The 21,372-nt window shown below is 42.7% G+C and overlaps 1 protein-coding gene across 3 annotated transcripts in view; it reads right to left on the minus strand.

Annotated features, from left to right (window-relative positions):
- Positions 1–21,372, minus strand: part of cep104 (centrosomal protein 104) — a 41,005-nt gene that overhangs the window by 19,325 nt on the left and 308 nt on the right. For 2 of the 3 annotated variants that reach the window (XR_010464398.1, XM_029664713.2), the window contains exons 2-14: positions 20,707–20,826; positions 20,088–20,261; positions 19,540–19,678; positions 19,350–19,412; positions 18,053–18,129; positions 15,359–15,527; positions 13,893–14,048; positions 11,833–12,069; positions 10,723–10,935; positions 10,420–10,587; positions 5,880–6,053; positions 3,933–4,109; positions 354–554 (exon numbers count right to left, since the gene is read on the minus strand). Coding sequence is in view for 2 of the 3 variants with exons in the window: in XM_029664713.2 (XP_029520573.2) it covers positions 354–554; positions 3,933–4,109; positions 5,880–6,053; positions 10,420–10,587; positions 10,723–10,935; positions 11,833–12,069; positions 13,893–14,048; positions 15,359–15,527; positions 18,053–18,129; positions 19,350–19,412; positions 19,540–19,678; positions 20,088–20,261; positions 20,707–20,819 (2,061 nt within the window). In the remaining variant the exon portion in view is untranslated. The remainder of the gene's footprint in view (positions 1–353; positions 555–3,932; positions 4,110–5,879; positions 6,054–10,419; positions 10,588–10,722; positions 10,936–11,832; positions 12,070–13,892; positions 14,049–15,358; positions 15,528–18,052; positions 18,130–19,349; positions 19,413–19,539; positions 19,679–20,087; positions 20,262–20,706; positions 20,827–21,372) is intronic. The other variant, XM_029664714.2, reaches the window with a different exon arrangement.

Consider the following 21,372-nt stretch of genomic DNA (forward strand, 5'->3'; position numbering starts at 1 on the left):
TGGTACTGTATAAGTCTCTCACAAACTCATTCCTTTTCTCCTCTCCCTCTGAGTTTGCCCATGCTTCTCTAACAACCCAGTCATGTCTGGAAGCCTTCCAGACAGACTCTACTGCAGTGATGACGATGTGTCCTTAACTTACCCAAGGAGACACGGCCAGAATTTTAGCAGTGGAACATTACTTAACAGTAGCACAGTCATTACTTAATGGGACTAATGGGGTGAGAGAACACAAGTGACAGAAAAGAAGCAGCTTGTCACCCATCCAAAACAACTGAGAACTTGTTCAGAATCACAGCGTGTCCAATGTTAAGTCATGACTCATTCAAACACACAGATGGGCCGAGCCTTGCCTGTGACTCCACCGGCCGCCCATCAATCCTGGCGAAGCCGTCAAATATGTTTTTATAGAGGACGTTCTTGCAAGTGGCGGCATCGTTGGCCGGGAGGTAGCTGAGGATGGCGGTCTTGTGCAGGCGGTACATAGCCAGGATGATGAGCACGACCGTCTCTCTCACCTCTGACGCACTGTGCTGCAGCGCACCTATACAGAACTGACACAGAGGCACAGAAGTGATGAACAAGAGAGAACAAGAGCTTTTAGAAAGCTGAAACGGAAACAAAAATACTGGTTTACCAGAAACAGATTAAGTCTAATCCTGGACAAAAAAACTCCTGCTTAATGGAGAATCTCCATTGAAAGTGTTTTTTAGTCCAGAACAAGGCTTCATTTGTAGTCTGGGAAACCGCCTATAAGAGCCTTAACAGAAATTAAGCAAAAACAAAGAGGATACAGTAGCAGGCTAAAAAAGCTACAACATACTGAGTTTAGCATGACGTACCTGTACAGAGGATGAAATACAAAAGGAGGTTGCATGTCCAAAAAGAAGCAAGCATGCTTGCACCACTCAGATGTATAAATTAGTTATTTTTGACTGAATGAAAAAGCCTGCATATGTGATTGATATGCAGAAATTCTACATTTCATTGAAACATGATACAAATCAATGCTTTTTTAAACCAACAGTCATTATATTACGATAGTCTGGTGAGAATGATAGCTCAATAGCCGTCATAGCATATTGGCTAGAGAACATTCGGAGAGAGCATTTACCTCAAAAGGTAAACTGTGTACAAAGGGCACCTATACTCTGTCAATGGGCTGTGGACAGGCAGCCATTATTCTGTTGTCTCTCTCTGCTTCTCATTTTAATTACAGGAAATTCAATCACCTCTTTGCTCCGGCCTATCTCCCTGGTAACCGGAGGGGAAAGGGAGAAATGTATCAGTCCTTGGACCAGGGGGAAATAACCCGGCTGACCCTGCACTGAGCAAAGAGCAACCTAGCAGGGTTCTCCCAAGGATTTTATAACAAGGTGGTGCTACTGACTACTACCAAGAGGGAGGCCTCAGAGATTTTTGTGTTTTTTTAACACCTGTAACTGCCATTTCATGCAATCTAGAGCAAAGAATTGCCTTATTTGATACTAATCTCTTACATTCTTTGGAGAACCCTGCCTAGGTGCAGGCTCATTATACTCACTAAAGAGAATGGGGAAATGGTAGGCTCAATTACCATCAAATTCAGGGTTCGTACCAATCTGGTCAATGTGGCAAGCATTACACTAGGAAGTTATGCTATAGGCTACTATCTTAAAACAAATATATTTGAGCCAGACACAACAACGGGTGCACAATCCAGACCTCTTCAGGTGTGTTCCTACGTGTTATAGACCCTATAGTAGTCCCAAGCTGCCCTGCTGTGCCCATCAGTCTGTCCACTGTAAGAGGGAGCCCGAGGAGGAAGGTGTGAAACTCAAGCAGTACGGCTCAGTTGCATAACCCCCCTTTGTTCAGTGAGACGACACAGGCCTGAGGATGGACATGAAGCCATCATCTCACAATAGCAAACAGGTGTGTTGACAAAACTGGGTCTGGGAATTCACGTTTATGACCGAGACACCAATTTTCATACAACACCTCACTGACTGAACCCACAGGGTTTACATATTATGTGTTTTTAGGCCAAGTGGTGCACCAAGACTCCTGAAGTGGCTGTCAATGAACACCAACAGTTTAACTGAAACCAATTCCAGTCTTAAGCAGCGAGCAAGCATTACATGCCCTCCCACTAATGCCTCCGAATGCAACGCTTACCCCAAAAGTTTTCAGCAAACATTGAAAGGAGCTGACATAAAGGAGTTGGTGCATGTGCTAGCTGTCTGCAAGCACACAAACAAACACCACCGAGGAGAGTACCGTCAGGGGCTCTTCAACTTGAGGGACTCCGGGGCAGAATTTAACAATTTGCTCCCGCCTACCATAAAGCCAGCGGTGAAGCAGAGGCCGGCCAAAAGAAGTCTGACGTCAACTAGAGGACAGACAATCACACTGCCCACTTTGTCAACACTTGGATAGTTGACACATAGATACTAGGTCACTGTTGAGAGAGAGAAGATAGAAGAGAGAGAGAGAGAATGAATACATCAAAGTGGGCACCCCCGGGACTTTGCTAATCGCTTTCCCCAGGAAACGAGGTGGCATGCCGCTGACCCAACTGCACAATCTCGATAGTGGAGAGAAATCTCAAAGACCAGATTACCTGCTGAACTTTGCCACACAGACAATTGCGTGGGACAATGTTGACCATCCTAGCAGCCAGGTCTGTCTTCTTCCCAGGCCTGTTATTGCGCTCTAAGCAATGCATCAAGTACTGTACATCCCTGCACTGAGGTGGAACGAAGGGAATGAGGCCTACTCACTCAGAAAACCTGGCTCCTGGATTCCTACCAAACATAGCTATACTTCTCTAAATATGAAAAAAGAGAGAGGGAAAATAAAATGTGATACATTAACCTTTGATGCATGCAAGAAAGAAGATAATGAACATGTTCTCATTAACATTTGTCTAGATCATGGCTCTTCAACCATTTTCCTGGAGAGCTACCCTCCTGTAGGTTTTCGCTCCAACCCCAGTTCCAACTAACCTGATTTAGCTTATCAACGAGCTAATTATTAGAACCAGGTCCACAAGATTAGGGTTGGGAGTGAAAATCTACAGGACAGTAGCTCTCCAAAAACAGGATTGGAGAGCCCTGGTCTATATGGAAAAAAAATAAACTATTCCCTATGTTCATTGAGTACTGCTTTTTGCATTTCAAGCAATGTATGCCACAATATGCTTGTTATTTATTTATTGTTTATTTATTTGGTGGTTTATTTTGTGGAACACATTTATGCATATGTGTGTATGCTTCTGAGCCTTATGTGAATGCTATATTGTACATCATAGCTAAAATATTATATTCTGTCCTGAGAGAGAGCTGGGGTGTGCTGTGGCATTCACCAATGACAGCATGCCCCCAGCTGACCAGAGTTGACTAACGCCTATTTGAGTTGAGTGAATTAGGATGACTGATTCAAAACACGGACATCATCTATTTGGCCATCCTCTCTCATCCTTCAATTCCACTGATCAACTTATGGTATAGAACTGCATAGAAATGGACAACAGTAAAGATAAATGGAGGCCTAAGGTCTATTTTTACTCTAGTGTGTTGATTGACTTCTGGGGCGTCTTCATTCACTGCTTCTCAAGAGCCCGGATAGTGGAACTACAGATTCTTCTTCCCATCTATGCCTGAGCCCAGAAACGTGTGACAGCTAGTGGCACTAGGGTGACAATGCTCAAAAGCCTGCAAAAACGTGCCAGAGTCTGGTGCAGTGGTAGGGTTGCTGACTCTAGACCACACATGGGTTCAAAACCCGCCCTGAAACGTTCTATTCTGTCTCTCCATGTAATTCTGAATTATACAATAAATAAACAAATATGAATGGGGAGTGGACATCCACTGTTCTTAAAAAAGGGTTGCACACACTGCAACCCTCCAGGAGTGACAGTAACAAAAATCATGGTTGTCTTAAGTGTTTACCTTCATGACGTTGTCCAGAGTGAAGCCTGAGTTGTCTGTACCCAGTTCTCCCAGCAGCTTCTCCAGTAGTTCAGCCCTGCTCAGGGCCTGCCGTGTGGGGATGTTGGATTTAATGGGCTTCACCAGCTCCCCAGGGACCAACTGCAGGGCCTGAACCTCTTTAAACAGGGCCATATCCTGTACAGGAGCGAGAGGAAGAGGCAAGGCAGACATTTTGAAACCAGGAGGTAGTAGTGGAGAAGCAGTAATGCTGGAGAGGGAGCTACGACCAGGAATTTAAAGATTTAATAAACCCCAGAATGTGTGCTCAGTCCTTGGAGATGACATAAGTGAATATAAAAAGGTTCAGGATGAACCTTCAAATCACGTTTCATGCTGAAAAACATCAACAACAAAAAATCTCTACACAAACATGATATTGATACATTTAACATTTTCTAGAATGCAGACCTTAAGCACAACAATTGCACCAAAGAAAAGTACTGGAATTAATTAAAATAACCTAACTCATCAATATACTTTTAAAAAAGACACCTTATCGTCGATCCAGATATGTAGGAACACCATACATTTGGGCACCATCTAAAGTGCATATGCTTAAATCATAAGCATGATTTTTACGTTGGCAAAGCACATTCATGAAAAGCTACAATACAAGCTTGTTCTCTATTCGATAATATCTTTAAAAGGTGCATAGTCAAGAGCCTTTAAAGCAACATTGTGCTAAAGTTCTATAATGTGTAAAGGGCCTTTAAAGGTCATTGCATGCTAACCTACAGTACCCTACCAATGTTTTGCTCACAATAATGTTCTGGGAAAGTGAGATGAATGCATAATGGATAAGGACGTATTATTGCTCCTAGAATGGACCAGAAGACCCTTTCATGCTATGTGTATTTTTATGGTACTACTAAAAATGTAAAGTTTCCTTTGTGTGTCCATTGTTGTTTATATAGACAGAGGCCAATAATGTTTTGCGCGCGCACACACACACACAGTCCCTCTGATTCTCTGTAGGGCCCCAACATTTCTAGTACAACACGGGGCTTGTTGGAGAGTTTGAAATCAGCTGCAACACCTCCAGCTCTTCATCCAAACAGATCTACAGTAAATGTTAACTAAATGTCTAAACGTTCTAGATCGGGCGTGGGCCTCGATGGCATGCAGTCAATGAGACGTTTGTAATGGAATGGTGATGTATTGTAAAGCAATATTCTCTAATTAATCTCATCCACAACATGTAGTTCCCCACCTGGGTGATCGGTGGCAGACATTTTGTGGCCAAACGCCTGCCACACAATGGCCTGCTATCACAGTGTAGGTTAGGAACGTAATAGAACAGCAATATAGGCCTAGCAAGAAATCAGGTCTGCAAATGAAGGGGACCAGGTTGGGAATTTGGCCAGAGCACGATAAGTGCATCCATAGAGCATCAACCCACCTGGCTGAAGTCTTCAATGCAGCCCGCAGCTCCCCTTTTGAATGCCCTCGGATCAATCACCCCCTCCGGGGTCTCTACTTACTGTTGCGAGTTAGTACAGTAAAATGTTGTTGTGCATCAGCAGTGTTTCTATTTGTGTGTTAGTCACTGATAGTCAGTCATTTACCCCATGTCAGCTAACATTTTTTAGATTGCATTTCTTAGATTGCTATCTAAACTTGTTATCATGGTCGAATTACTGTCCGGGGGGCCCCCATTGATTTAGTTAGTCTCACTCAGATATAATTTTAAAAACTGCAAGTATTCCTGTGTAGTATTGCATGCAATTTACTGTAAAACTTAAATGTATCTTCATTGTCAAGAGGGGGGCCGCTAAACTGTTTTGCTAAACAATGTATGTGGGTACACAGACCCGCGAGCAACTGTGGCCCCTCATGAGGAGTTCAGATTTTTCTGTGTCCCCCACCCCCATCAAAGTTTCCCATCCCTGATCTAACTCTGCCCACCTGGATGAAAGCTGTGGCCATGGCCCGAAGTCTGGTGGCCGAGTCCCCGGTCCTGGAGAGTAGGTTGGGCCAGGTCTGCTCCACACAGTGGACCACCTCGGCTCTGCCCAGGGCCTGGCCTGGGATCAGCTGGGTCAGCAGCAGCCGCAGCAGCTTCAGAGATGCCTGGAACACCTACAGGACAGGACCATCAACAACACACATTAGAAGTAACAAAAAAGTAATCTCATTACAACATTCTGTAATGTCCTATTAAACATAGTTACTTACTCTAGTTTTATTTTTGTTTGTATAACATTAGTCAACTCAGCAGCTGAGTGTCCTCCCTGAGATTGGAAGTTTTGGGGGTTGGAAATCCAGTGGACCCAATGCCTCAGGACCATCTTTCTCATTGCAGGACAAGTCAGGGAAAGTGGTTGCAACTTACAAGGCCAGCATAGTCACCAATCCTCTCTAATATTTGTTTAAGGAGAGACCTCTAGCACCCAAAAAAAGAAAAAAAGACATGAAATAATGGATCTTTCGTCTCTGTGCTTCATAATTTTCCTTCAATTCGCAGAGAAAGTATTCAGAGCGAGCGAAACAGCGACCCTCTGTCTCTGAAGCTCATCTATCTGACGCGGTCTGGTCAAAAATAATATGATATTGTTGCCGCCCGTAGCATTGAATACAAGAGAAGCCAGCGAGCATTGGCACTTTCCTAAATTAGCCAGGGACGGAAATAATGATTTGGACTTGTGGTTTTACTTAATTTTCCGTACTGGCCATTGATTATAACGCCGATTCTGATCCAACTATAAATTCAGACATTGTGCCCCTGGCCTGAAAGGATGCAAGTTCAACATGTAGCTAGATGTAGTATGCTACTGTTAACTAGCTGGAATGGAATTTTAGCCAGGTAGCCTAGGACAACAAAAACTAAAAGTGTGTACTGTATCATGACAGAGTCATAGACCGTTTAGGCAACATGAAAGAGGATGGCATTTCACTACAAGTAGGGCGAGTCAACATGTTTTTTTGACTTGCACACAAACACAGATATCAGTACAATGGACAGCCACATCATATTTAGCTGACGTTGATTAGACTAAATCAAATTCAAATCAAATGTATTTATATAGCCCTTCTTACATCAGCTGATATCTCAAAGTGCTGTACAGAAACCCAGCCTAAAACCCCAAACAGCAAGCAATGCAGGTGTAGAAGCACGGTGGCTAGGAAAAACTACCTAGAAAGGCCAAAACCTAGGAAGAAACCTAGAGAGGAACCAGGCTATGAGGGGTGGCCAGTCCTCTTCTGGCTGTGCCGGGTGGAAATTATAACAGAAAACTAAATGATTTTTTAAATGTTTTTAGTTGTCACTGTATTGGACTAGCATAGGTGATTAGATGATGTTGAAATGTTGAAGTTGAAAGGGTGCTGGAATAGTGGAGGCAGCACCGGTTTTCTTTGAGACTTGAGGCAACTCTCTGTGTTTCTAAATCAATAGTTGTTTAGTAGCCCGAAAATGATGAAATCATTAACTTGCTTGACCATGCTGTAGTAGGTCATGTAATAGTTTGTTACATGTAATACGTTTTGAGGACCTCACAGGACAGATGTTGCTCTCCGGTTTTGTGATGAAACAAAAAGGTGTGGTTGAATTTATTCTGCCACTGTGTCTTCTTATTGTCTCTGCCTTTAGGCCCATATATATATATACACACACTTGAAGTCGGAAGTTTACATAAACCTTAGCCAAATATATTTAAACTCAGTTTTTCACAATTTCTGACATTTAATCCTAGTAAAATTCCCTGTCTTAGGTCAGTAAGGATCACAATTTCATTTTAAGAATGTGAAATGTCAGAATAATAGTAGAGAGAATGATTTCTTTCAGCTTTTATTTCTTTCATCACATTCCCAGTGGGTCAGAAGTTTACATACACTCAATTAGTATTTGGTAGCATTGCCTTTAAATTGTTTAACTTGGGTCAAACGTGTCAGGTAGCCTTCCACAAGCATCCCACAAAACGTTGGGTGAATTTTGGCCCATTCCTCCGGACTAAGCTGGTGTAACTGAGTCAGGTTTGTAGGCCTCCTTGTTCGCACACGCTTTTTAAATTCTGCCCACACATTTTCTATAGGGTTGAGGTCAGGGCTTTGTGATGGACACTCCAATACCTTGACTTTGTTGTCCATAAGCCATTTTACCACAACTTTGGAAGTATGCTTGGGGTCATTGTCCATTTGGAAGACCCATTTGCAACCAAGCTTTAACTTCCTGACTGATGTCTTGAGATGTTGCTTCAATATATCCACATCATTTTCTTACCTCATGATGTCATCTATTTTGGGAAGCGCACCAGTCCCTCCTGTAGCTAAGCACCCCCACAACATGATGCTGCCACCCCCGTGCTTTCCGGTTGGAATGGTGTTCTTCGGCTTGCAAGCCTCCCCCTTTTCCTCCAAACATAACGATGGTCATTATGGCCAAACAGTTCTATTTTTGTTTCATCAGACCAGAGGGCATTTCTCCAAAAAGTACGATCTTTGTCCCCATGTGCAATTGCAAACCATAGTCTGGCTTTTTCATGGTGGTTTTGGAGCAGTGGCTTCTTCCTTGCTGAGAAGCCTTTCAGGTTATGTTGATATAGGACTCGTTTTACTGTGGATATAGATACTTTTCTACCTGTTTCCTCCAGCATCTTCACAAAGTTTTTTGCTGTGGTTCTGGGATTGATTTGCACTTTTCGCACCAAAGTACGTTCATCCCTAGGACACAGAACGCGTCTCCTTCCTGAGCAGTATGACGGCGGCGTGGTCCCATGGTGTTTATACTTGCGTACTATTGTTTGTACGGATGAACGTGGTACCTTCAGGCATTTGGAAATTGCTGCCAAGGATGAACCAGACTTGTGGATGTCTACAATTTCATTTCTGAGGTCTTGGCTGATTTCTTTTGATTTCCCCATGATGTCAAGCAAAGAGGCACTGAGTTTGAAGGTAGGCCTTGAAATACATCCACAGGTACACCTCCAATTGACTCAAATTATGTCAATTAGCCTATCAGAAGCTTCTAAAGACATGACATAGTTTTCTGGAATTTTCCAAGCTGTTTAAAGGCGCAGTCAACTTAGTGTATGTAAAACTTCTGACCCACTGGAATTGTGATACAGTGAATTATAAGTGAAATAATCGGTCTGTAAACAATTGTTGGAAAAATTACTTGTGTCATGCACAAAGTAGATGTCCTAACCGACTTGCCAAAACTATAGTTTGTTAACAAGAAAATTGTGGAGTGGTTGAAAAACTAGTTTAAATGACTCCAACCTAAGTGTATGTAAACTTTCGACTTCAACTGTGTGTGTGTGTGTATATATATATATATATATATATATATATAAGTCAGTTAAAACCAATTCTTATTTTACAATGATGTCCTACCCAGGCCAAACCCTTCCCTAACATTGATGACGCTGGGCCAAGTGTGCACCTCCCTATGGGACTCCCGATCACGGCAGGTTGTGATTACAGCCCAGGATCGAACCAGAGTTTGTAGTCTGCACTGAGATGCAGAGCCTTAGAACGCTGCGCCACTCGGGAGCCTCCAAAAATATCAGTGTCAACACATATGAACTAACAGGTTAGAGCAAACAACGCAATTATTACAACTCATAGGTTGTAGTATACCTTTTTTGTCTGTCTTGGCTCACCCAGTGATTTTACCCACACACCGCTACTGCCTTCAAAACATGAACAATGCCTTTCACTTAATCATTCTATATTACGCTGATCGAATAGACTTTTAAGGGAAAACCCCTGTTATCTTGTTCATCAAACACAGGGAGAAAAGTGTCACAAATATCATCATCCCATGTTAAATAATGCCTAAACAAGGAAGTCCACAAATAAGAGCATGGTTCGACCACAAAAATAGACAAACATTTAACAAAAATGTCCCCGCTGCCTGCTATGTAGGCTAAGCCCCAAAATGTATATATTTCTGAAGTTGTCTATTTTTGTGTGCAAACCACCCTCTAATACTGCATGATCAATATTTACTCTGTTCACAAACTTCTCAGTGCACATAGACTTCTCTGTTCATTACAACACACTACTGTGAAACGGTACCATATCACTTCCCCCAGTGCAGGTTTCCCAAGCGTGGGTTAGATTGAATGTTGGCCTCCATAAATCAGCCCCAGGCAACAAGGGTGGTTAGTCATTGTGGCCTAAGGCATGTAGCTAGCTCTTTTTATGTTCTACATGTTGTTTGTAACTTCAATCTGGGCCAAGTGTGGTTAAAGGCACGAAAAGGTAAACATGTTAACCTACTGTTCTGAGTAATAAAGAACACAACCCCCAAAAGATCCCCTGGCATCACAGCTACCAGTAAATTATCATTCCTAGGCTAAATAGGGAGTGCTGTGTCCAAAATGACACCCTATTCACTATATAAATTTGACTAGGTCCCATTGGGATCTGGTCAAAAGTAGTGCACCATATAGGGAATACGATACCATTTGGGACACACATTGCGATGTCATTTAAAACTCACAGATGATACTTTATCTTTGAGGGCCTTCTTGACCAGAAACACTGCTGCCCTCATCATGTTCCTCAGTTTCTCCTTGGGCGTCCCGGCCGATACTTCCGTCAGCTTCTTGTATACAGCCAGCAGGGCATCTTCCCGGTAGGACCACGTTTTTGAATAAGCTCCAGCCACCTAGGGTGGATGAGAGGATTAGAAAGTCAAACTGTCCAGAGGATGACGGACTGACTATGAGAGATACATCATGTGAAGTCTGGGTTTTTCCTGTCTATGTGTGTGTGCATACATGCTTGTGTGTATTTATCTCACCAGTCTGTCTCCGTACACCTCGATAGGGAAACTGGCCTCTCTCTGGGCACTCTCTGTCAGGGGCTCAGGCTCCCCAGTCACACCAGGGCTACAGGGGATGATGGTGGCCAGGGGAGAGGGGGGGAGACCGGACTCCTCAGGGTGGCTCTGGGGCATCTCCCCCTTTCTCTGCAGGGCAGGTAGGGGTCTCTCATCATAAGGCAGGGCAGTGACCTGTGCATACAGTCATTCAATGGGAGATCAATGGGGCATCAAACTATTGTTTAATTATTGTGGTTAGATCATGTTTCTATATAGATCAATTCACTTCTTTAAGATAACCTCACATGACGCTAATATTACTTTGCTTGCAGCAACACTAATTGAGGATTGAAATAAACAAAAGTTACCTGTTGGGTTGGTTAAGAGTTTGGACTTGATGAGTGAAGATTTAAGCAGGTTTACATTTCTTACACCCAGATATCGCAAGTGTTGAGATACACTGAAATGTTCAGTATTCAAGAGAAAAAGACTATGTAACCAACCAAACAGACCGAGCTAGACAAACTGGTGAAAAGATTGACTCATCAGATTATCTACTAAAACAAATGTTGCTTTCATTGACGATGCTGTCGTTGTATGTATAATGAGTTTTAGAACCCAGGTATAATATCTAATCCAAGTTTAACTGCCAGCCAACTGGCACAATACTCCTGTCCTGTAAAAGGCCAAAAGCAGGGCCTTCCAGCCAGGTTGGCTCGTGCTAAAGTCACTCAACTGTTTCGCACTTTTAATTAAATTGTGAAACTGAACCTGTCTGCAGTCACACTGGTGAGTAAACCATATAACATCTTGGTCATAATCTCACATTTGAGTGTTTCAAACACCCCTGCAGATTATAAGGAGGGGCTCAGTGTGTTTCTTGTCGTGACAATAACTCTTTTTCAATACCTTTTGGTGTTTAGTATAACATGGGAAAAGGGAAAAAGTTGTGAATAGCATAAGAAAACTTCAACTATAACTGGGCATCAATCAGAGCTTTTTAACTTGGCAGGTTAGTCTTTGCTAGACTTGAAATCCAAACAGAATCATGCAATAGTGCAACATAGTGTGATTCAGTGTGGGACTCACATCTATCCTGGGCACTGCTGGGTAGGAGCGTGGTGTCGGAGGGAGGGAGCGCAGCAGGGTTTGGGGGGGACTGACAGGTTTGGGGGGGAAAGGTTCCACAGTCTCCGTGATCACAGGTTCCTGGTTTCTCCTCCTCCTCGTTTCCGTGACAACCCTCATCTTGTGTCCTACTTGGTGGTGGCGTGAGGAAGGCACATCGGGAGAGTCCTCAGATGGTGACTCCGTCATCTCCTTTATCTAAAGTCAACATGAGGAGAGAAGAGGGAGGGCTTTCCTCATCAAACTGCTTGGCTTTGCAATGTTGGTGGGTGTCAAGGTTGAAAGATGACCAAATGTCATTTAATGCAAGATGGAAGATGGGATACATGGGGAGCCAGGTAGCCTAGCGTTTAAGCACAATGGGCCAGTAATCAAAAGGTCATTGGTTCAAATCCCCGAGTAGACTAGGTGAAAAATCTGTCGATGTGCCCTTCAGCAAGGCAGTTAACCGTAATTGCTCTTGTAAGACGCTCTAGATAAAAGTGTCTGCTAAAGTGACAAAGAATATGAATATTTGTAGAAATGCTAGTTAATTTGTTTACAAAATAATAAAAAGACCATTAATTACCATAGTGCAGTGGTTTTCAACTGGTTTCATTTTTTTGTGAAAAATAATAACAGTTGGGCCTATAATGAAGTTGTAAGCAATTTTACATTACTTTTCACAATGCAAATTGAATAACAAACATAATAGGCCTTTAAGCTGTTACATTCACTGATAAAATAGAAAAAATTGTCCGCTAAGATAGATATTTTATGTAAAAAAATTATGCGACTCTGCGAATGGTGGACCTCAATAGCCTTTGATTGTGACTTGGTGGTCCCCGGAAAGGAAAAGTTTGGGAACCGCTGCCATAGTGAACGAACTTGTAATGTATTTTTCCATTATAAGGTCATGTTTGTTTTCAGTTGATATGTTGTCACAGCACTGTTTTTATGCTGTTTTATCCAAAAACCCAATTAATATTGTTAAATGAGGGCATTAAGATATACTTTTGGTCATGTAGTGTTTGGACACCTGCTCGTCAAACATCTCAATCCGAAATCATGGGCATGAATATGGAGATGGTCTCACCTTTGCTGCTATAACAGACTCCACTCTACTGGAGGCTTCCCACTAGATGTTGGAACATTGCTGGGGACCTGCTTCCACAAGAGCTTTAGTGAGGTTGGACATTGATGTTGGGTGATTAGGCCTGGCTCGCAGTCGGTGTTTCAATTTATCCCAAAAGTGTCCGATGGGATTGAGGTCAGGGCTCTGTGCAGGCCAGTCAAGTTATTCCACACCAATCTCAACAAACCATTTCTGTATGGACCTCACTTTGTGCACAGTGGGCATTGATATGCTGAAACAGGAAAGGGTCTTCCCCAAACTATTTCCACAAGAGTTGGAAGCACAGAATCGTCTAGAATGTCATTGTATGCTGTAGCATTAAGATTTCCCTTCACTGGAACTAAGGGGCCTAGCCCAAACCATGAAAAACAGCCCTAGACCCTTATTCCTCCTCCAGGAAACTTTACAGTTGGCACCAGGAATTCAGACAGGTAGTGTTCTCCTGGCATCCGTCAAAACCAGATTCATCCGTCGGACTGCCAGATGATGAAGCGTGATTCATCACTCCAGAGAACGCGTTTCCACTGCTCCAGAGTCCAATGACAGCGAGCATTACACCACTCCAGCCGATGCTTGGCATTGCGCATGGTGATCTTAAGCTTGTGCTTGAAAGAGGCAGTTTGGAACTCGGCAGTGCGTGTTGCAACCGAGGACAGACTATTTATAACAAACTGACTTGTTGGAAAGGTGGCATCCTATGACGGTGCCACGTTGTAAATCACTGAGCTCTTCAGCAGTAAGGCCATTCTACTGCAAATGTTTGTCTATGGAGATTGCATGTCCGTGTGCTCAATTTTAAACACCTGTCAGCAACGGGTATGGGGTGTCCACATACTTTTGTATATATAGTGTACATTTCCAGTCACAACAATTCAAATGACTGAAGAAGCCACATTGAGCCACTCACCATGCCCATGTCCAGTAGGTTGTGGACCTCTAGTTGATGGTACACCGTCATCCTGTACTCCTCCATTTGCTCCTTCTTCTTCTTGGCTGTGTCATAGTCCTCCTTTTCTATGGCACAGCATTTCTCCACGTCATATCGGCCCAGACGTTCTCCTACCTAGCCCACAGTCACACAGGGGGACAGAAGGAAGAAAGAGGAGAGAGGATGGAGAAAGAGAAACAGTATGTTTTATTCTTTTTTTGTGATTAAATATTTTAATGTCCATGAATGGACAACTAAAGGCCTAGATGTTGGAAGGAAGTGGCAAACTATCTATTATTGTTCAACATGACTGCATAAAATAAATGTTGAGCAAATTCTCCTTAAATTGTGGTTAGTATGCAACGGGGCATTGCCATGCCCACAGGGCATCATGGTATTCCATGGATGGAACATTTACGAACTGGATATTTTACCATTGTCAATATCCAAAATGGTACCCTAATAACTTTATAGTACACTACTTATGACCAGGGCCCATAGGGAAGTAGTGCAGTACATAGGGAATAGGGTGCCACTTAGGACAGAGACCAGAGGTTCCAGTCCAATGCATCATTTTACAGGGATATTTCATAGAACTGAGCAAGCTTGCTAGTCCGGTGCCAGGTAACACACATATATAAGTCTATGGGTAACACAGCTACTGATGTGAAAGACAATTAGTAGTAGATATATTTGAAGTATGTGACAATATTCAACCTTTATTTAACTAGGCAAGCCAGTTAAGAACAAATTCTTATTTACAATGACGTCCTACCCCGGCCAAACCCGGACAACGCTGGGCCAATTGTGTGCCGCCCTATGGGACTCCCAATCACAGCCAGATGTGATTCAGCCTGGATTCAAACCAGGGACTGTAGTGACGCCTCTTGCATTGACATCCAGTGCCTTAGACCGCTGCGCCACTCGGAAGCACAATATGAAGTAATTGCCTTTTCTATAAATCCTACGATGGTGTGAGTTATGCCCTCAAGAGGCTATGGTGGAAGAGTTTCGGTTTGACCACCTTGGCAACAGCAGCGCATGCAATGCTAATTGGCCAGGCGTACAAGTGGATTGGAATTGGGAAGTTCTTTGGCTACGGGGTGGCGTCTGAATTCACTCACAAGATGTGATATGGAGTATACTTTGTGTCCATTTGTATTGCAAAGATAGCATATCTGTGTACTGTTTCAATGTCAAACTTCTTGCTTGTGATTCTAACAACACTTTTCTCCCCTACCCCTAAGCACTTCATGTAGATGGATAGGTAGGTACTGTATAGGCAATATGGCACTCCACCTTATCCTCTGATAGGCTAGGTGGAATTTCTGTCATATTACTTGAATCTAACTATGCAATACATCTTTCAGATCTACACAAGGGCCAAGGGGGGTCAGGCTATTGAGTATTTTGTTCAATTTTCACACAGAAGACCCTAGAAGTACCTTCTGCAGGTCAGAGATAGCCTGCTTGAGTGTTTTGGCGAACTCGTATCTCTCCTGACGGACCATCTCCTGCTTCTTGTCATCCAGCAGGCGGATGATGTGGGCTACCTCGGGGTCCTGGTACATGTCAAAAGCCAGGTCATCCAGAGGAGAGATGGACTCACACTTACTGAACAAAAACAATGGGATAGAGCCACTTTTAATGCAGAGACCAGAGCTTAATTTCACACGTTCAGGTAACATTTTGAACACCTAATCGGGGTACATTGTTATCTGAAAGTGAGTGATTAGTTAAACACATTCTTTACATTTGTTGAGTCACAACACGACTCCCAAGTATTATCAGTATTGTTAAAAAAATATGATTTTTAACATCTATGGCAGGGAGCCGTTTTTTTTGTTGCTTTACACACTCTTGGCATTCTCTGAATGAGTTCCCACATATGCTGAGCACTTGTTGGCTGTTTTTCCTTCACCTACACCGCATCTCACAAAGAAACTGCGGTTGGAACCAAATTTCCACCGGTCTAAATGTCCATTGCTCGGGTTTCATGACCCAAGCAAGTCTCTTCTTCTTATTGGTGTCCTTTAGCATTGGTTTCTTTGCATCCCAAAATAAACTCAAGCCCACTACTAAAGGACACCAGTAAGAAGAATAGACTTGCTTGGGCCAAGAAACATGAGATATTTACATTAGACCGGTGGAAATCTGTCCATTGGTCTGATGAGTCCAAATTTGCCATTTTTGGTTGAAACCACTGTGTATTTGTGAGACGCAGAGTAGGTGAACAGATGATCTCGGCATGTGTGGTTCTCACTGTGAAGCATAGAGGAGGAGGTGTGATAGTGTTACCAGCAAAGCACCGTCTGATTTATTTAGAATTCAAGGCACACTTAACCAGCATGGCTACCACACCATTCTGCAGCGATACGCCATCCCATCATCTGGTTTGCGCTTAGTGGGACTATCATTTGTTTTTCAACAGGACAATGACCCAACACACCTCCAGGTTAAGGGCTATTTGACCAAGAAGGATAGTGATGGAGTGCTGCATCAGATGACCTGGCATCCAAAATCACCCAACCTCAACCCAATTGAGATGGTTTGGGGGATGAGTTGGACCGCAGAGTGAAGGAAAAGCAGCCAACAAGTGCTCAGCATATGCGAGAACACCTTCAAGACTGTTGGAAAAGCATTCCTCATGAAGCTTGTTGAGAATGCCAAGAGTGTGCAAAGCTTTCATCAAGGCAAAGGGTGGCTACTTTTTTGGTGACTACATGATTCCATATGTGTTATTTTATAGTTATTCTACAATGTAGAAAATAGTCCAAATAAAGAAAAACCCTTTAATGAGTATGTGTGTCCAAACTTTTGACTGGTACTGTATATATATATATATATATATATATATATATATACCAAAGAGATGTGCATAGACTTCAGGAAGTGAACAACACCTACCGCTGCCACATCTATCAGAGGTCAGAATATAGAGATTGTAGAGGAATACAAATACCTGGGTGTCCTCTTGGACAATAAGCTTCAGCTGAGTAAATGTACAGACCTGATCTACAAAGAGCCAACATAGACTGTACTTTCTCAAAAAGCTGGGATCTTTTAATGTAGACTGTACTATACGGACTCTGTTTTACAAATCTTTCATTGAGAGTATTTTAACTTTTTGTATTGTTTGTTGGTTTGGCAATGCCACGGTCAGCCAGAGAAATATGCTGAGAAGGATTATTACCACAGCAAGCAAGGTAGTTGGAGTCAAACAGACAGGCCTGGATGAGATCTTTAAGGTCAGGGCCCACCGCAAGCCTCACAAAATCATTTTAGACCCAAGCCACCCTGTACCCGGACTTTGAACTACTTCCCTCTGGGCGCAGGTATAGGGCACCCCTCAGCAGGAAAAACAGAACTAGACAATCATTTGTGCCAGGTGTGATATCCCTCCTAAATAGCTCGGGCTAATGTTCATATCGACCGACGCAGTAAGGCCAGCAGGCTAGTCTTAAAAAAATAAAAATAAAAGTTTTATTGGTATGTAACTGTTATGAAAGTTGTATTGTCAATTTTGTTTTGTATTTAAACGTGTACATATGACACTGCAAAAAAAAATCCCCATGGGGACAATAAAGTCAGTAAGTATATTTAGGATTTTCGTTTTTGTTCAAAAACTAAAATCACAAGAGGAATTCAGCAAAAAATGTGTTTAATTTAGGAAGTATTCCCACGAATAAAAAAAAGATTATCTCAATGTATTCAAGGTATGAAATTCTCTCTTTTTGAGCTTACAGTAGTTGTGGTCAATTTAAAGTGAACAAAATATTATAATTATGTTCCGGCCCCCCGACAATCGGCTCCAAGAACAAAATCGTCCCGAGGCTGAATCTAGATGCTTACCCCTGATCTATGGGATATTGATTTGTTTTTCTAAAAATGTGAATGACATCTTGGAGTCTCAGAGTGACAAATTGACAACTATTCCAATTGATGCATCAGTTCCTGGGTTCTACATTTGCCAGATCTACTGTTAACAGACTATAGTCCAAGCTAAAGAGAAAAACTGTAAAATGGAAATGGCAAATTGAGTGGTAATCATACGTCAACTTCAAGGCTAATGTTTTGTTTAAACAGCATTGTCACAGAGCACTTCACAGTACAATGTGCCTTGAGCCTTCAACCCTTACCCCATGTATGTTCCATCCAAGGCGGTCTCGTGTTGACTAATGTTGAGGTAGTGCTCAATCAGTTGCTCTCTGCTAGGCTGAGGACAAACAGAGGTACAATTAACCTCCCTCAATGACAGGCTGCAAAACACACAGCCATAAGGTCCAGACAGGTCATCTGCTCAGCAAAACACACAGCCATAAGACCCAGACAGGTCATCTGCTCAGCAAAACACACAACACCTTAACGGAGTCATTATTATGGATACAGGAATGGAGCATAGTCTAGTGGTAAACAAGAGAGTGAACAGTAACATGGACTTGATAAGAGGACTACTCAACTCTGTATAATACTTGATGAGGCAAGAGTTAGGTGATCTACCACAAGTAGTATGTCAATGATACGACCAGTTCTCACTCCACATACTTCAAAGTCACTCTATAGGCTTTCCCTGTACAATCACAACATACATGCAGCAGTAAGAAAACTAAACTCCCTGAGAGATAACCAGGCAAGCTAACACTGTGGCCGGGTGGAGGTGCCTAAGAGTGGGATTAGAGAGTGACAATGTGAAGCTTGTACCGTGGAATCTGCCAATCTGTGTGTTGGAGAGGTAAGGCTGGGCCACTTGGTATAGGGGAAAGTTGCCCCTAGACGCTGATCTTTGGTCAGCTTTGCATTTTCCACATGAATGGTTAAGGTTAGGACTGGGGAGGGGAAGCTGATCTTATATCTGCAGCTAGGGGAACCCCCCCCCAGGAGCTGGGCCACTCTCTTCCAGGGGCTGTCCGTCCTCAGGTCTATCTGACTACAGTGGCTAAGGCCTCCTCTGTGATTACTCTGCCCTCGGAGTCGGATTACCACATTCCTGCCCCACGCCTGTCAGGGCAAGCAGTGCACACACCAATACAGATGCCAATACAGGCACACACAGTGACCACCATGCAAACACTGTGTGTGTGTGCAAACTGTAGTCTGTGTGCATATTGTAAACATACACCGACACACAGTTTGAATATATAAACAGTGGAAAAGGGTTTTTTCTATTTTCCCTATACATAAATATATATTATGGAAACACATAACACCAATAAAATATATATGCCATTTAGCAGACGCTTTTATCCATTATTTTACCTTTATGTAACTAGGCAAGTCCACAATATTCAGAAATATCGACCATGATTAGGTTGGCAGGCTCACACAAATACTAGCACAGCAGCGCATTCTGGTGTTTCACAGTAGTACTGCACCTTAAATATACAGTAACATTAAACATGACAGAACACTCACACACATTAAAGAGCGACCACTTACAATTGTGTCAACAGCAGTGCCATCCACAGAATCTCCCAAAACATTAATGGCAACCAATGCAACCTGAAATGATAAACAAAAGTCGATGAAAAAATAAATCAAATAAACTATAAAATGATATGAATGTGGTAGTATGTAAGTCAAATAAACAGGTTAAGGGGAATGACTTTATGACTTCATAGTGGAGTACCTGGTTGTAAAGGTTGTAGCGGTTGACATGGTTTCTGTGAAAGGTTATACGGAGGTATGTTCCAATGGCATCCACGTGAACAGACTTCAGCTCCCGGGCTTTGAAGCCTGTTTTCTCATTGTCTGATAAAGAAACATACCTATGGCAAAAGTTGCATATCAATTTCTATTACTGTGCACCTTTCTTGTAACAACAAAGCAGTAAATATGATGAAAATGTAGGCCTATATATCATAATAGTAATATAGTTACTTAGAAATAACAGATGATGAAGTTCAGCATCTATATTCATTACAATGTGTGTGTCAGGTAGAAATTGAACCAACAACCTTTCTGTTCACAGCACCATGCTCCATAGAAACATGACAACCAACTAAGCCAGACTCATATACATTAGGGTCCCCCATTGCAAAATGTTTTGCAACAGAAAAAACACATTTTCTATCAGAAGACTTCAGATACTCCCTCCCTGTTTCAGCTCAGTTTCTTGCTTTTGGTGCCTTGTCTGTGTCGGTCAGACATCTCTTTTGGCTGGTTCTACTGACTCACCCTAGCCTGCGGAGGTGCCCAGAGAGACCAGGTGAGTCAGCTTCTAGTAATCGGTCCCCGATGTGGAACTCTATTTTGCCTGAGATCAGGTACTGGTGGGCAAGCAGCTGCAGCTTACGGACCCGACTCCGCTCTGGCAACTGCAAAGTGACCTGCTGAGGGTATGGACAGAACCTGTGGAAAGAAACAGTGAGGTTGTTATTTCTAGTACTGCCCTTACAGTACATTACTGATAAACAGATCCAAAAGCAGTGTGTGCGTGTGTGAATCTCAAACCAGCCCCTCGCCCCAACAAACTCGTTTGGAGGACCCTCAGTTGTCACGTGTTGGTGACGAAACTCAGAAGATAACTTCAAAAGAGTGGTGAGGGGATCAATAAACCCATCAACTTCAGGACACACTCCTGACTTGAATGACGCAATTCATGTCCTACATTTAAATAATAAAACAAGGATGAAATTCCACCTATGAAATTGCACAAACTCCAAACATATTGCAGTGTGTGTTAGGATAACACTTTGCTCTGGAGCCTGCAGCCTTGGTCGAAGTGGCCTTCGGAGGAACTTGCATATGGCGGAGGCGCACATGAGAGAGTGTGTGTGTGAGAGAGAGTGTCTACCTGGCAGATCTCCAGCCATTGACCGTTGGTGCATGGACCATCAGCTCCTTGGCACTGAAGTTATCTTCGTGACCAGAGGAACTGACCAGGGTGAATCCTATCTTCCGGGGCATCCTGCTGCTGCACAATTTCAAATATGGAGAAACATAACAATCTACAACTGAATATCATCTGAAGCACCTTTCACTATCAAATAGATTGGCACAGTAATTAGCTAGCTACCTATACTCATAAACCATGGAAGACTGACAGCAATATTCACACTGGGATTGAGATAAACCTTGACAGCTACACTACTCTACAATGGACACGATATTAGATGTGTAGGTGAACTTGGGATATCATTCTGCCATTTAATTTTCATATCATTCTGGCATTTAATATCAAATTTATGCCCCTAAACAAATGAGTTCAATAGCATACATTTCAATACTCCGTGTTAGCTATATGGAATTGCATTGCTTGCTTCTGACGTCCCTGGGGTGGGAAGGAATGAACTTGGAGCGATGACAGCGCGAGTAAAAGACAGGCTAGCTAGCTTGTTGTAACTAGCTAACGTTAGCTAACTCGTTCCTACTTAGAATGGTAACGTAAAACACCTTGAATTCACATAAATATAGTGACACCGGATGCACAATAAAACCACCGTTTGAATACAACGTATTT

The sequence above is a fragment of the Oncorhynchus nerka genome, linkage group LG7 (genome assembly GCF_034236695.1).
Source record: "Oncorhynchus nerka isolate Pitt River linkage group LG7, Oner_Uvic_2.0, whole genome shotgun sequence".
In the NCBI taxonomy this organism is placed as follows: domain Eukaryota; kingdom Metazoa; phylum Chordata; class Actinopteri; order Salmoniformes; family Salmonidae; genus Oncorhynchus; species Oncorhynchus nerka.